This window comes from Lampetra planeri, chromosome 50 (genome assembly GCF_965212315.1).
Source record: "Lampetra planeri chromosome 50, kcLamPlan1.2.h2, whole genome shotgun sequence".
NCBI lineage: Eukaryota > Metazoa > Chordata > Hyperoartia > Petromyzontiformes > Petromyzontidae > Lampetra > Lampetra planeri.
In genome coordinates, this window is record NC_136156.1 from 626,571 (window position 1) to 642,629 (window position 16,059).

The following is a 16,059-nucleotide window of genomic DNA, read 5'->3' on the forward strand; positions in this document are numbered from 1 at the left end:
TCCCCGGGTCCTCCGGTTTTTCCCTCCACATTTATAAACATGCATTTAGTATATTTGGCTGCTATACATTTCCACATAATGAGCCACTTCGTTCAGCTATCATTTGTGGCAAGTTCGTTTATGAAACAGAGCTATACAGCTCAGTGGGCCTTACTGTCGCCTTAAAATAAAACATATATAATAGGCAACGATTCAGACAATGGCCCTTCTTCATAACACATCCCTTTCATGCACGATGCCCTTCTTTAAGTGTGATGAAATGTGCCCATTGCCTGAAATGTCACCTATTATATGGTTTTAATTTTTAAGGCCACGGTGTTATTGACGATTGTGTTTCAGTTTCTTTTGTTATTTGTGCTTCATGGGGCCTCCTTTGCCAGTACCAAAATGTGAGAATAGGTTTTCCCCTTTTTCGGCAACATAACAGGTGTTAAGATGTTAAAACACCAAACTGAAACCTTTTACAAGGAATCATGTCTGCATTAACCACAATACGTGTGGTCCTGCCCCCCTCCAACTCTCGTACTTCACCCATTCCCTGGTCTCCCTCCCCTCCCTCTCAAGGTGCTTAGCTGCCCCCCTTTCTTCCATTATGGCGGTGTTTCTCCCTTCCCCCACCCCCACGTCCCCTTTTCCCTTTCTCTCTCCACTCCCCCTTCATCCTTTCCCCTCTTAAAAAAGGAGAGAAAAAAATAACCGCCCCCTGGCCCCCCCACCAGCCACACCCATCACCAGTCACACCCATCACCACCCACACCCATCACCAGCCACAACCATCACCAGCCACACCCATCACCACCCACACCCATCACCACCCACACCCAGCCACACCCATCACCAGGCACGCCCCTGGGGGGAGACGCATGCCGTCCTCACCGCGTTCTTGTGGTTGTGCCACACGATGCGCGACTTGTCCACCACGAGGCGCTGTCCCGAGGGCTTGCGCCCGTCGTAGCTGCCCACCTCCACCAGCTGCACGGAGCCGTCCTTGGGCGACTGCTGCCAGTTGACGAGGCTGTAGCCACCCCTGGGGTCGCCCTTCTCGTCAAACTGCACCTCCTCGCCCTTGTTGTTTCGGAATCGCACCACTTGCAGGTAGCGCAGGAGCTGCGTTGTAGGAACATCGCGATTCGTTACGTTCAGGGTGTCCACGAAGGTGACCGATCGCGTGCCCACAGGGATAGCTGCCGCTGGGGGTGCCCTTGCAAAGTGCCCTGAGACGCTCCGGTGCATCGGAGGGCGCGAAACAACAACCCATCGCGACCATCGCTGCTAAACAAACACCTTGGCGAACCTGCTGTGTAGGCAGTGGTGCGCAAGCAGCGCAGTTCACCAAGTAGTCGACATCGTCATCAAACACCGCAGCCTTGAAAGGAAACTTGTATAATAGACGACGTTTCGAGCAAGTGCTGCTAGCGAGTAGCAGCTCTGAAGGCTGGCACGGCACACGAGGGGGTGGGTGGCCAGCACAACGCCCGGCCGTCTTTGTATCCCCAGGGGCGATATTTACACAACGCACCAGATACACATTTGAGGCCGAGTCGACCTAGGGGAGGCCCAGGACGGGTTCAGATAATCGTCACCGGTGTTGGTGGCCGTGAATGGGAATCGAACTCGAGTCGCCGACTTCGTAGCGCAGTGCGCACCACCACCACGAAGACAAAGGTCCCCCATATAGACTTAACAGTCTGTTGGGGCAAGTGCTGTTAGTGAGCACCTATGAAGGCGGGCACGGTACACGAGGGAGTGGGTGGCCAGCACCACGCCCGGCTGCCTTTGTCTCCCCAGTGGCGATGTTTGCACATCTAACCAGGTTTCATTTGAGGCCGAGTCAACATAGGCGAGGCCCAGGACCGGTCCAGATAATCATTACGAATCGAACCTGGGCCGTCGGCTCCGTAGCGCAGCGCGCTAACCGCTACCACGACCGCTCTCCACCACCGCCACCACCACCGCCCTCATCACCACCGCGACTGCCGACGCCGCGTGTCCCCGTGGCCCTGGCCGCGTGCACACCTGCCATGGCTCCAGCTGCTGGATGTTGGTGCACTTGCCGCCCTCGAAGAGGCCAGCGCCCTCACGGCAGCCGAAGAGCATGTCGTGCAGCGCGTGCGCGATGGCGTACACGGCCAGGTAGACGTTGTAGGTGATGCGCAGGTCCGTGTAGTCCAGGAACGGCGTCTTCACCGCGCTGATGTTCTCACGGCCGGTGCAGAAGGGCCGCGGGGCGTTAGCTGCGCCTTTCACACCTGGCGACGGTTAAGACGGCATCGAGAAACACTGCTGACGCGAGGCGGCTGGGTTCGCTAGTCAGGGTCAGAGCGCTAAGCTGTTGGTGGTGGCCGCCGAGATCCTGGGTCCAAATGCAGGCCTGTGATTAAACCGGGTTCTCAAGTGTGCTGAGTCGATGGTCTCAGCCCGAGAATTAAACAAATAAAATCGATTTGAATGTCATGCCAAGAATATGCCTGTCATATGCAGAGCGGGTGAAACAGTTCTGCCCTGTCTCGTGTCAACCAGAGGTCAGTTGAAGGGATCTCAGCGGTAGCTCTGTGATATCCGCTTCGGTCGGCCATTCTCCAACATGACGGGTTTCACTGTCCTTGGTTACTTAGATGGCTCCAGACAGTGGCATCGCATTATCCCCGGTGTCGTAGCGCATGATATCAGCCCCCTGTCCGAGTCCCCGCCACTCTGCGTTGCCCAGCATCTGGGCCCCTGCTGCCCACCGGCTCTGGTGCCGCTCCACCGCCTGCACTGCCGCCTGCTGGGACTCTGGCTCGGCTGCCTCCGACTACCCGCGTCAGTGAAAGCGCCTGAGCTGACACTGCTGATGTGCGAGGTTGAGTCACCAGTGATTATGTTGGCTTCTCAAGTACGATAGTTGATTAAAGCAACGATAAACACAACGAGAGTTGGGCCGTCCAATCATTCAAGTCATCGATTCTTCTACTAATCATGGGTTAGATTACTCGACCAATCGGATGGCCTCAAAATAGTTGGGGGAAAAACAGTCTCACCTCTGTTCTCACATGTGCCGCTGGACGGGAGGTGATGATGAGCATCATCAGCCACATCACGCTAGCCGTGGCTTGTGGGGGTTTCCCGCCTTCGGGAGGCCATTTTTAAAGGGGCCCGAATAATCGACCACAAAAAAGAAATATCTAATTACAAAATTTTGTTCATTAATCTACTTAATTCCGATATTAGGAAGCCACTGTATCTATGCACGTTTAAATATAAACAGAAAACGTATTTCTTTGCAACTGCTTTTTGTGTTTAGTTTGTTGTCCTTCCCCCACATCTCTGATTAGCACGGTTGGCTACGTACGGTGCAAAAGAATTTGAACTAACTTGCATAATACTTGCATCCTTCCAGCTCTAAACACAGCACATTCAATGTGGCCTTGCCCTTGATGAGGCGTCGCCATCCAGTTCCGCGAATTGAGCATTAAGTTTGAATGGCGCGCGGTGCCTTGCGTTCAGTAACACTGCAATGAGCACGTGACTACCGCGTCACCGCAGGCCTCCTGGAGGACGCGTCTCGCTTCGTGGTGCCAACAGCACAATTAAGATATATAAATGTCGATTTTTGAATAATTACTTTTGTTCAATTGTTACACATCACACTTATCAGTGTGCATGATTTTTTTTTTAATTACATTCATTAATCTCATAAAACATTTTTTATTAGATTTTGCAAATGTTAAGCGCGTAAAAAAAAGGCATTAACATTTACAAAAAATCTTCGTTTTATTTGTTCTTATGCTGCCCGCTATTTTAATGACCTTAATCAAGCGTTTTAATCGCAAACTAACTTATTTTAAATGTAAATTGCTGCGAGCTAAGTGCTTCATGTAACGTAATGAAGAACCGAGTTCAGTAAATGGAAATAGAATCCTCCATTGCATCGCAGTGAGAGCTGATCTGTGGGTGTGTCTTGATGATTTCCTTCAGGAGTAGCCTTAGCCCTCGACAGCTACAATTTGTCACTTTAAGTTAAAATCCCGATGACATTTCGTGAAGGTGTTTTGTGTTTGGCGCGATCGATAGCGACCGGGTTGTAACTATTGATCCTCCTCTACTTCACTTCATTTGAAAACACCGTCGAACTCGAATTTGCAATTTCAGCTCCACACGCTAAGATTAATTTCTTCCGAGTACAAATGTTCACCTTAGAAAGCGCTGTACCTTAACCACGGTTACGCACCACTTTTCCTAACCTGTGCTACAATCCAAATTGCCGAGGTGGCTCGGGGTGGCTCAGAAGTCTCCGTGCTGAGTTGGCGACGCTGACATGCCGGCTTCCAATCTGGGCAGGCGCCCACAATTAAATTGGGTTCTCAAGCGCCCAGAGTTGACGACCTCACCCCGCTCATCACTCTGAATTGCCCATTCTGAGACGTCTGCAAGTTGCAGGGTGGGCGTCCCATTCACCTCTGATTCTCGGAATGCACAAGTAGCTCGGTGTTAATTTTATTTAGAGAGGCGTAGTACCTTCAAATCTAGAAGGCGTAGTACCTTCAAATCTAGAAGTCGTTTTTATAAACGTTGTTACTCACCGCAAATAACTGTGGCGACATAACCGCCATACTCTACAATAGCTGGCGCCAAACTGTGCCACATGCCCTCCCGCATGGCCTTGTGGGAGCCTCTGTACCGATAAAGTTATTTTTTGCTGAAGTTTTTCTTCCGGACGCACATGTACGTCATCGGAATGGGAAGTTGTAAATCTTTTTTTTTACGTTTCTCGAACCTTCCGGGCATTTCTCGGACGAGCCGTCGTCCTCGTTGGCGCCGTGGCGGACGGGGATCCCCGACCGGCTGCAGTTGTCGCTCGACGCCGGCTCGGCCTTCAGCGTGCAGTTGAAGGTGGCCTCCCACAGCTGCCGCACGAACACGTTGTTGGGGTGGCGCTGCGGGTGCACCTTCTGCAGGTACTCGCGGAAGCCCGGGATGTGCCCTGGCCTCTGCACGAAGCCCAGCGTGCTGCCCACCTGCAGTGGCGAGATGTTAACTATCTCACCTGGTATGCAGCAGGTCGTGGGTATGATCCCAACCCTGGTGGAACTGATGTTGCCTGCACACGTTCGAAGGTGCACGGTATCCATGCCACAGGCTGCACTCCTCGTGAAAGGCTTTGAGAATCAATTAATGAGACGTTTATATTCTTGGTTCTTTCGGTAAAGTCACGTAGAAGGGAAATAATAAAAAAAGAAAACAATAAAATTCTCACGACGTTTCGATTGCAACACAAGCAATCATCATCAGGTGTGAAAACCACAGCAAGAAAATTTGACAAAAGTGGTTTTCACACCTGACGATGATTGCTTGTGTTGCAATCGAAACGTCGTGAGAATTTTATTGTTTCCTTTTTATTATTTTATTATTTCCCCTCTACGTGACTTTACCGAAAGAACCAAGAATATGAATCCCTGCAGTCACGAAAGCTTTAAATCGAAATTTAATGAGACGTTTGTGCATCGGAGTGGAAGAATAGCAGTGAGTTGGACCTGCTGCAGCTTGTTCTTTTCCATGGATACATTTTTACCGCTTATTTTACCAATTCCAGTTGAATAAGTTTATGCCTTCAGTTTCACATCATGGGACTCGGACATTTCCACGCGCAACTCTCACAGTGAGCAGTGCATCACCAGGAAAACATGTCTGGGATTAGTCATGTGCCTACTATGGTGTGCCAGTGACCGAGAAAAGCTTCAGTTAGAAATACAAGCGCGGAAGAAATGCCAAAACAAACGTGTACATTTGCAAAAAAACATGTTCAAAAACGTTAAACTGTCTGCACGCTCCAATCATGTGATTCGCGGTGCTCATCTCTACTGCTGGCGAAGATCAAGCGATGAAGCTGGACAGTCCCATGGCGGGCAGCAGAGCAAAGTGCACGGTGGACGCACGCACGAAGCGACGAACTCAGCGAGAGACCTCGCCACGAACTCGTTGTTGCGACGTTCTGACGCCGTGCCCCTACTGGACATCTGGGAAAAAGACCTTGAGGGCAGCTCATCGGATTCCTCCTCCTGCAGTAGAAATACATATTCCGATTGCGATCGTGAACTCACCACGTGGAAGATCTCGGGGCGGGCGATGAGCGAGGAGCTCACCCAGCCCTCGCTGCCGATCCAAGTGCGCCCCGTTAGGTTGCGCCGTGCCACCTCGCGCATCAGCGGGTCCAGGTCGGTGCCGCTAGCGAACACGACGATGACGCGTGCCGTCGCGTTCGCGATCATGTCGGCCAGCTCGTGGATCCGCTCCGGCGGGTCGTAGAGCGACACCGTCTCAGAGAACTCCACGCAGATCACCTCCTCCTCGTTGTCGTCGTCGTTGCCGTAGCCGCGCCGCCGCCCGGGCCAGTCGTCCTCGTCCTCCAGTGTCTCCTCGCGGAAGCGCTCGATGCCCGGCCGCCCGTAGTCGTCGTCCGACGCGATGAGGCCCACCCAGGTCCAGCCGAACTCGCGCACCAACTCGGCGAGCGCCGTCGCTTGCTGCTCGTCGCTCAGGATGGTGCGCATGAACGAGCGGTACTGCTGCTTGTTGCTGAGCACGCGGCTCGACGACGCGTAGCTCACCTGCGGGCACACGCGTGGCGGGCACACGCGCGGCGTGACGATTCCGCTTTCAGGACGCCGTCTACGCCAGAGACGGCTGGCCACGCACGGCACAACCGTCTCCTTGCCAGAGAGCGGCTGGCTACGTTCACTGCGAAACAAGTTCAGCGTGCGTACACACGTACAGGGAGCGTACGGGCGCATGCAGGTGGTATTGACCACCGCGGTGGCCACACGAGGCAAACCCAGGGCTTAATTGCTCATGGAATATTTCCTGAAGGCCCCCTCCACCCCCTAACCATCACCCCCCTCCGATCTCTGCAACTTCACAACAGTTTTTTAAAGATGCAAATCAAGGGGTGGAAGTGTACAGTATATATTTTGGGGCACAACACTGGACAACTGTGGCTAAAATTACGGCCTGGCCCATTCTCAGATAAGCTCAACCAGAACGCACAGTTACACGGTAGCCCATCCCTCCATGAGACCCACCAACCTCGAGTTGTCCACACTCACTCGGTCGGTAGTCTCGCAGTCACTGGTTCACTCTCGCAGTACGGAGGTTGAAACAATGGAGAAAGTTCCTTGAAGCCCCCCACCTCTGGTCTACCCATCGATATAAACGGGTACCATGTCTGGCCAGCGAGGAAGAGTAGGCCAAAGATTCCTTCAACAGACTTCCCTTGAGTGGAGGCCCTTCGGCCAGCAATCGCGATTCCTGCTACGTTTTTGTTGTTGTGTTTAGTTTGTCATCCTTTCCTGGCACCTCCGATTAGCACGGTTGGCTAAGCACGGTGCGAAAGAAGTTCAGCGTACATATGCACGGATACATTCACCTCCTAAAGACGCATCGCGCCAGCTCAAGAACAGAGAGGCAACCTCAAAAGAAAGGAGGAGGGGGGGGCAACCGTGGCCACCAACCTGCGGGATGCGAAACAGGAGGGGGGGGGCAACCGTGGCCACCAACCTGCGGGATGCGAAACAGGAGGGGGGGGGCAACCGTGGCCACCAACCTGCGGGATGCGGAACAGGCTCAGGAGGTTGGCCACGGCGGTGGAGACCCCGGAGCTGGTGGCGCCCACCACAGACACGGTGTTGGCGCGCGGCGCCGGCGTGCAGTTGCAGACGCCGCCCATGCCCAGGGCTCCCAGCTTGTTGCGCGCCACGAAGCCCAGCGTCGCCTCCAGCGCCTTCGACACTGTGTTGCACGTGTCGGCCATCTTGTAGCCCAGCCTGAGGCCCGGCAGCAGCAAGTTGTCAGCGTTGATCTCGTCGACGGCGAAGGCCATGGCGAGCATCCAGCGCAGGCCGCGGAAATTGAACCTGCGACCCGACCGAGGTGATGGTGGTGGTGGAGTTGGTGGCGGCGGTGTTCGTATTGCAAAGGGAGACAGGAGATACAGATTCGTAGAAAACGATGGTGGTTGTGGGTACTGAAAGGTATCGATTGCTGTTACTCCAGAAGTTGTTTAATAAAGGCTTGACTCCTTCCATTAATGCTCAATTACAGCTATTTACTTATCGTTACGAGATCATGCTGAGTGTAAACACTTTTAAACAATTCAACTGCTGTCATAAGGTGAAAATTATACAACACAATTATGTACCGATTAAATAAATAGATGTGCAGTGTGTGTTTATTAATCGTGTACCCCTTGAATAAGTTCATATCTGTTGTAATATATCCTTTTCACTTGTACATGTACACCCAGTGCTTAATTTCAGCCAGAATAGTCCGGAACACGTACATTGTTCCAGGAATTATTTTGGCACACTCCACATCCATCTCACCTTAGTTTGTCCGAAAGCTGCTCATAGGAATTTGTTCTAATGCTGTGCGTGAGGAATATAGGGAGCATGAAAATAGGATTGTCATGAATACGTCCACTCTCGTCGTAGTGCCTTATGCTGATAATCCCTACTCTGATCCACCGTAGCGGACGTTCCTGAAAATATCAAGTGGCAAATCAGGCCTTCTAGTGTATGCGTATCTTTTTGTCAATCTGGATGATAGCCTCCCCATGCTGTGCTGGTCATCGCGGTGATTATTTGACCACGATACAATTACGGATTTAACTACACCGCCCTCCGCTAGGTAGCCCCGCACGATGCCTATAATACCTGTTATGCACGGCAGTCGCCCATCCAAAAACAATTCCGGGCTGAACCCTGCTAATAAAGACCATGCCTTTGAGATGATGATGGCATCGATGATGAAGCTTCCGAAGACCACAACGGGGCAGGGGGGAGGTGGAGGGGGGGCCCCGTGTGGACTCACCGGACGCACTCCACGGCCTCGGGTCGCACCGTGAGGCTGTCGGCGCGGCTCAGCACGCCGAAGTGGATGGGGAAGAGCCCACCCAGGTTCAGGTCGCCGTCCTTCCACGCGGGCTTGGTGCGAGTCTCCTGCTCGGAGGGGCGCGACGGCGACGACGGCGAGGAGGAGGAGGAGGAGGCGTGCGCGCCGCCCCCGCGCTGCAGCGCCACCGCGAGCCAGCACAGCGCCAGCAGCACCGCTCGCTCCTTCGCTGCCAGCGCCATCGCTGAGGAGGGAGGAGGGGAGGGGAGATGGGGAAGCGGAATTTCGAAGTTGAGTAAAGAAGTTGTCTCGATCCCCCGGCCGCGTTAACAGGCGGTCGGTCGCCGCCAACGGATGACGACGATCGCGGCACGTGACCATCGCCCGCGACCTCGACGCTCAACTCGCTGCCTATTTGTTACACGGAACGTCCCGAGGAGCCAGGTAGCCGGCGAGTCGACAAAGGAGATCCATGGTGCGTTAGATCTGACGATTAGCTTCGGGCTTTCCATCGGAAATGAGCACATTCCCATCTTCTCTTCAAAACAAAAAACAATTTGACTTTTTACATCTGCTGAATGCTTCAATTATGGGACAGAGTATGTCATGAGACAGGCCCCATGAGATTTCCCCAACCTGTTTCAGGGCTGTCAATGCAGCCGAGCTGCTGGGAACAGACACGACGAGCATTGTGGCAGAGCACTCAATTTACACTTGGAAAGTTACGAGTTCAATTCCCGATCTGGGCTCTCAACTCAACCCGTCAATCCCTTTGGGGCTGGTCAAATGAATAGTGCCACTTTGTGGAAAGTCACCAGTGGTAGTGCAATGTTGAGATTGGTCCCAGCCCACAGGCGTTGTGTAATGTCTCACTGCTGAAGCAAGGCCCACTGGTGGCTATGGTGAGCCACTTCCTACCCAAACCAATCCCATTGTCATTGCTGTCAAGCGCCTTGAGATGTTATGAAAGGCACGATGTTATCTATTTTATCTATTATCATAATTAGTAGGACTAATGCATAATGCTCAATTCAGGAGGGGAAACACTCAATTGTTTTAATATTAGCTTTATCTAGCTAATATTAAAACACTAACCTGTTTTAATATTAGCTTTATCTCGATAATATTAAAGCACTGCTGCTCTACATTTCCACGTGATAAGCCACGTCGTTTGTGGACAGGTCACTTCTGAACAAGAGCTGTGTAGTTCAGTGGGCCTTACCTGGCAAAATGGAAAGTTTAGTTTCAGTGGCGCGTCCCGTCCAGGCCCACTGACTTTTGTTCACAGTCAATCTGGTGATGATGATTACCCTTTATTTCTAATCAAATTACCATCCTTTGAAATACATATTTTGTAGAGTAAATCTGCTAAAGTGTCTTAAATGCTCATTGTCCGAAGCCAAGATCCATCCACTGCTGGATGAAGGCCTCCTCAAAGCTGTCACCATCTCTCATAGTCCCGCAATGTAACGATCCTGCAAGCACCGGCGCTGAGATAATTTCATCGCTCCATCTCCTACGTGGAGGACTTAAACGTTTTTTCATCAAATTAGCAATTCACAGTTTTTACTGATCAATTACCTGCAAACTATACTTATACATGTTATTAATTATTATTGGTACAGTACTTATAGTAAAACTAACACTGTTGTAACATCGAATTTGATAGAACAGCAGTGCGACAGCATAAATAAAACCGCAGTGCAGTAACCTTGATGTAGAGCAGTTGTTCCAGTACCGCAACAACACAGCAGTCGCACCACTAACAACGAGCGCCGCGCCTCTCTCAGCATCCACGACGACCATCACCTGTCCGTGCGAGCGGGCAGCACCAAGGTGCCACTGAAGCGCATTCACTACCGGCAGCCCACTGGGCAGGCTAGCGCGAGCACGTGGCACGCGCACGTGGCACGCGCACGTGCCACAGCTGCCACACGCGTGGCCGGAGCGCCACAGGCGGCGGGGAGGGGGGGGGACGCACGCCGAGAGGTTCCAGCGCGGAGCGGCTTCCCACGCGCGGCACTGGACGCAGACGGCAAAGGCGCAGTCCCGCAACAGCTCGGAGCACTGCTTTGCTGGTAGCCTAACGGCGGCTGTGCTACGCACTGGGTGGCCCAAATGTCATGACACACATCGGGTTATTTCATTTATTTAATTTTAACACTGTTGTTAAAACTTTTCATTGTTAATTATTGAAGTTGATATTCATCTCTTGTCATTATTAATACTTGTATATATTTTTATTCCTGCTTTTCAGATGACATTTAAGGATGGAAAGAAAACTGACGAAAGACGGACGAGTTCAATAGTGTTGATGTATGCTACAGAAGGCGAGCAATAATATTTTTAAAAAATCATTTTAAAAGATAATTCATGCAAAACATAATTGTTGATGGCAGTCAGTTTTAACATTTATTAAAATGAATGAAATAACCCTATGTGCCCTGACTTTTGGGCCACCCTGTACATGGACGAAGGTGCAGCCCTGCAAGTGCCTGCTGACGCCACTGCTGCTGGAGCAGACTCTCCCCTAGACGGAGCTCACTCTGCCACGCTGGCCACACATCTCGGCAGAGTGGGAGTGCCCACACCGCACGCTCGGCCCATTCCTCACACTGCTGGGAGGACAGAGATTGGTGGACCTCAGAGATGTGGAACAATGGAGATCAACGGCGCTTCATTAACCACTGAACGTGTTTTGGATCTCTGGTATCGCGATGCGCGCGACTAGGAGCAGCCACAGCCATGCGAGACGCATCCACGATGTGGTGTGCCGGGTGCGGATATATTATCTGAGCCGCCACCCCAGACAGACCCGGCTGAAATGAGTCCCCCGCGATTCCTCCATTGAGAATGTTTGCATCTTCCTCTCACTCGGTTCTTTCCACAGCGGCCACGCGGTCTGGCATCAGCACAAGTTTAAAGCCATCGCACCTGCATGGACAGTTGATCCGCTCAAAGCCCGGGGCAGCTTAGGGAGTGATGCACGTCGCGCAGTCAACAATTAGACAGCCTGGGCCTCCTGCTGAGCTGAGATATCGCCGAATGCTTTAGCAGATTAGTGTTTCATCTTGACTTAAAGCTGTCGCGACTGCAGAAATGTATATTCTTGGGTCTTTCGGTAAAGCCACTTAGATGGGTTGTTATTTTCTTTGAACCTATCTACGTCAATTTACCGAAAGACCCGATAATACAGATTAGTGTTTGTTTATGCTATCCAGTACATAATGCCATATATGGGGTTTTAAACCGTGGGGCATTATTATTCAGTGTCCTCTGGATCAAGGATTGTACAAGTGGAACCGTTGTTTGTTTATTTCAGGATGCTGTCGTGGTGTGACGGCTAACTTACTTGAATTTAAATCCTGATTTAGGGTTCTATTCTAACTCCCGGCGTGGCAGCTGAAACAATGAGCAGGTTTCCTATTCCTCATCTCGCCCAACAATGGGAATGACTACCCCAAGGTGAGTCGATCGCCAGGCTGTGGGCGGTGGGGTGAAGCGTGGTTACTCCCACCTCTTCAAAGGCTTCTGGCCGGCGTGGAAGAGTAGGCCAATTACTCTCGAGGGGCATCTCGAGAGCTCTCTCCAGTGCAGGGCTCCGCAGCCAAAATAACAAGGAGAGACATTTTTTGTAGAATTCGGAACAACTGAAAATGTCAAGAGTCGCAGTGCCCTGCGGTGAATACGAGTCGGCGGTGGTCATACTCTTTGGTTCTTTCGGTAAAGTCACGTGACTTTACCGAAAGAACCAAGAAGAAAAATAAAACAAATCACGACGTTTCGATTGCAAGACAAGCGGCCGTCATCAGGCAAAGGAGTCAGCCTCTAAAGGCAAACCGTTTATAAGGGTTTGGGGATGGGCGTAACCCAAGTGCATCAACAGCACCAGAGGCACGGGTGGTCCTGAATGTCTGTCGCGAGCAGCAGTCCTGGCAGAGCCACAGCACGCGGCTCCGGAGCCGCAGGCTGCCGACCCTGCGCTCGCGTCTCGAGTGGAGGCCCTTCCACCAGCAGGGGTGGGAGCCAGCAAGTGCAGGGCTGCTCCTTCGCCGTTTCATTTCGCTCGCACGCAGAGCGCTGAGAAGCTCGCCGCGCGCGACAGAAGATAAATCCTTCGGGAGGAGGAACGCGCACGGCCGTGAACCTGCTCTCCGCAATCAGAGGATTGCCTCCCAGAGGGGCTGTTATTGACTTCTTGATGGATGTGCCGTCAGTGGCGCTTTCGCTCGTTACCTGAGTGCATTGCTGATCTGAATGATGAACTCGGGAAATTAATATTTAATTGTGTCAGGGACTTATTTAAGGCTGAGCTCATCTCAGGGAAGCCCAGGACCATGTTCAGATATCACGGGCAACGGACGTTAGCCATGGCTGGGAATCAAACTCAGGTAACTGGGCTCGTCTCGCAATGCAGTCACCACTACGTCAGCACTCAACCTGATCCATATATCGTTTATTGGGTTGTTTTTGTTTATAGTTTTAGTTTTTCAGAATTATAACGGCCCTCTTTACTTAATCTCAACGGCTGCTTGAATAGTATAAAAGCCCGACGGCTCCACACCTTACAGAGGACACCGATAACAGATTGAATACGTTGCATTGAGATTTGGTGGCAACTTTGAAACAAAATGCCGTTTCATCTTCTTGGTTCTTTCGGTAAAGTCACGTAGAAGGGAAATAATAAAATAATAAAAGCAACACACATTTAAATATTAATTTTATTTTATTATATTATTTTATTATGTTTTCTTTTTATTATTTTATTATTTCCCTTCTACATGACTTTACCGAAAGAACCAAGAAGATGAATCCCTGCAGTCACTAAAGCTTTAAGCCGAAAAAAACCGAACGACAGCCGCCACAGCAGCAGTGCGAATGTGGCCATGCGACTCAAACTACCGGCCACGTAGCAAATCCACTTTGGTCTGCGCTCCTTCAACGGAGGAGGAAAACCAAAACTACACAAACTCTTATCTCCCGAAGCCCTCTCGTGGATTCCAGACCTGGACATTGGCATCCAGCACAGTTGTTTCCCACACATTCACATTCTTTTTTATTCGCGAGGGTATTATTGACGTTCCCTCTCGGCATTCACCATCCGTCATCTGTGTGAAGTGTTGTTTTCTCATGCGAAGCCAGAACGGAATAATAAACCTCAAGAGAAAGTTGTTTTTTCCTGCCAGCGAGACAAGTACCAAAAATAAGCAAATAGACTGAGATAAACAAACAAACACTCGTAACTTACTATGAAACTGAGAAGTTACAAAAGCAAGTGAAAAGTTATTGCAAAAACAATTTCGGCACATTTCGAGGAACATTTGGGACAACTGTCCGAGGTCTGCACTACGGAGGCACCAGCGAGGGGTTGGTGGATCACGCAGGCGACGGGCAACTCGCTTCCCGTGGGCGTCGAGGAGGTGCCGCCGCACCCTGGCTCGCCAGGAGAAGGCAGGGAAGGGAAACACGTGGTCCCCACCTGTTCCACCTGTGTGGGACAGAGCATCGCACCCTCGCACGCATGGGCTTTGTCCGGGCCCTCAGGTTTCCTCCCAAATGTAAACGCTCATTGGTCGATAACACCTTCATATGTAGAGGACCGCAGAGCTTGGGGGGGGGGGAATTGGCAGCGTCACCGCCTGGCTGCGTTGTTCGTCGTGCCTCTTAGCGAGCGATTACTGCGTGTGTTCGAAGCTAAAATCATTACGAATCTGGCCCTGGGTATCTCTTGCCGCGAGCCACCGTGCGAGCACACACAGCTGATCGCAACAGCACGAGACTCCTCTACGAGCGAGGGAGTCAGGTGGCAGGCAACGCACGAATTTCAATTCAGCACAGGCAGTTTTCGCAGCCACCGTGGATCCGAGTGTGGTTTTCTGGGTGGCGCTGCGCATGTTGAGCATTCCTCCCGTGAAGCCTACGCAGTAGTGCGTGTTGCGGAAGCTTGAGAGAGACGCAGGAATACTCAACGTGCAGCTCGCAAAGCGGCACTTTGACAACCGCGCCGCTTTCTCATTGTACCAGGCAAGGCCCACTGAGCTATGTAGCTTTTTTTTAGACGCGACCTGGTCACAAATGATAGCTCAACGAAGTGGCTTATAGTGTGGACATTTATAGCAGCTAAATACTCTAAACGCGCGTTAATAAATGTGGAGGGAAACACCGGAGAACCCGGTGAAAAATACACACGACCACGGAGAGAGAGAGACACGCAAACTCCAAATGTACAGGCGTCAGGGTCGGGATCGAAGCCACCACCTTGTATCTCATCAGCGAGCTAGTTAACATCTCCTAGCCACCGTGACGCCATTGCCACGAGGGATGCAAGATGCCCATGTGCCACACCCGAGCGAGACTCACAGTGGAAGCCCTGCACTCTGTGACACCCGTTGAAATGATCGCAGGAAGCTCTCGGGCAAGACAGAGATAAGCCCCGGCACTCGGCCAGATCCAGAAGGTCATTCGTGCCCAGGGCGCCTCGACTGAGCCGGCAACAGATAGGCGTATATGGTCTGCGACTCTTCATCCGATTCCCAGTGGGAAAATTACATTTCCTGATTTCGTTTTGGGAGTGTAACTTTGCCTTGAAATTTCTGCTTGGCCGTGCTTTGCACAAACATACAGTACCCATGAAATGTTACGATGGTTATTTATTTTAGGACAGTTTAACACGTAGGCTTTCGCGACCAATATCATCCATAACAGAGGGTTTTCTGGGTGAGATTGCACAAATATATAAATGTATCGTTCAGTCCGCTACCATGTCGGGCGGTGGCGGGTTGATATATTTACGAGATCTAATCCAAACAACCTGTATTATGGATTTTAGAACACTCTGCACCAAATCGACAAGATTGAAATTCTCCCTTAACAGCTGCTGCCTTCTGAGCCTCATCCCTTCGTGTCGTGTTGTGACAAAGCAGCCGAATGAACAAAGTAATCATCGTCCTCATCGTGGAGGACGGGCGACATATACCACCAGATGGGTGGGTGGTTGCCGGCCAGAGGTTCACTCAGCCCGTCGTCGCTCTGGAGCTGATGACACAAGCACCACTTCGCGGATAGTCAACTGTGGCCACACGCTGCATGTACTGAAGCCCACCAGAGGTAAAGGTGCAGCCCTGCAAGTGCTTGCTCGCGCCACTGCTGACGGAAGGGCCTCTACTAGAGGGAGCCCCATAGAGGGTATTTGGC

The 16,059-nt window shown here is 51.5% G+C and overlaps 1 protein-coding gene across 1 annotated transcript in view; it reads right to left on the reverse strand.

Moving 5' to 3' along the window:
• LOC144734125 (extracellular calcium-sensing receptor-like) overlaps window positions 1-16,059 on the reverse strand; it is a 60,435-nt gene that overhangs the window by 4,972 nt on the left and 39,404 nt on the right. Inside the window, exons 2-7 of the mRNA XM_078616192.1 lie at window positions 8,845-9,109; window positions 7,580-7,889; window positions 6,081-6,587; window positions 4,757-4,997; window positions 2,017-2,249; window positions 877-1,107 (exon numbers count right to left, since the gene is read on the reverse strand). Of these exons, the coding sequence (XP_078472318.1) occupies window positions 877-1,107; window positions 2,017-2,249; window positions 4,757-4,997; window positions 6,081-6,587; window positions 7,580-7,889; window positions 8,845-9,107 (1,785 nt within the window). The 5' untranslated portion in view covers window positions 9,108-9,109. The remainder of the gene's footprint in view (window positions 1-876; window positions 1,108-2,016; window positions 2,250-4,756; window positions 4,998-6,080; window positions 6,588-7,579; window positions 7,890-8,844; window positions 9,110-16,059) is intronic.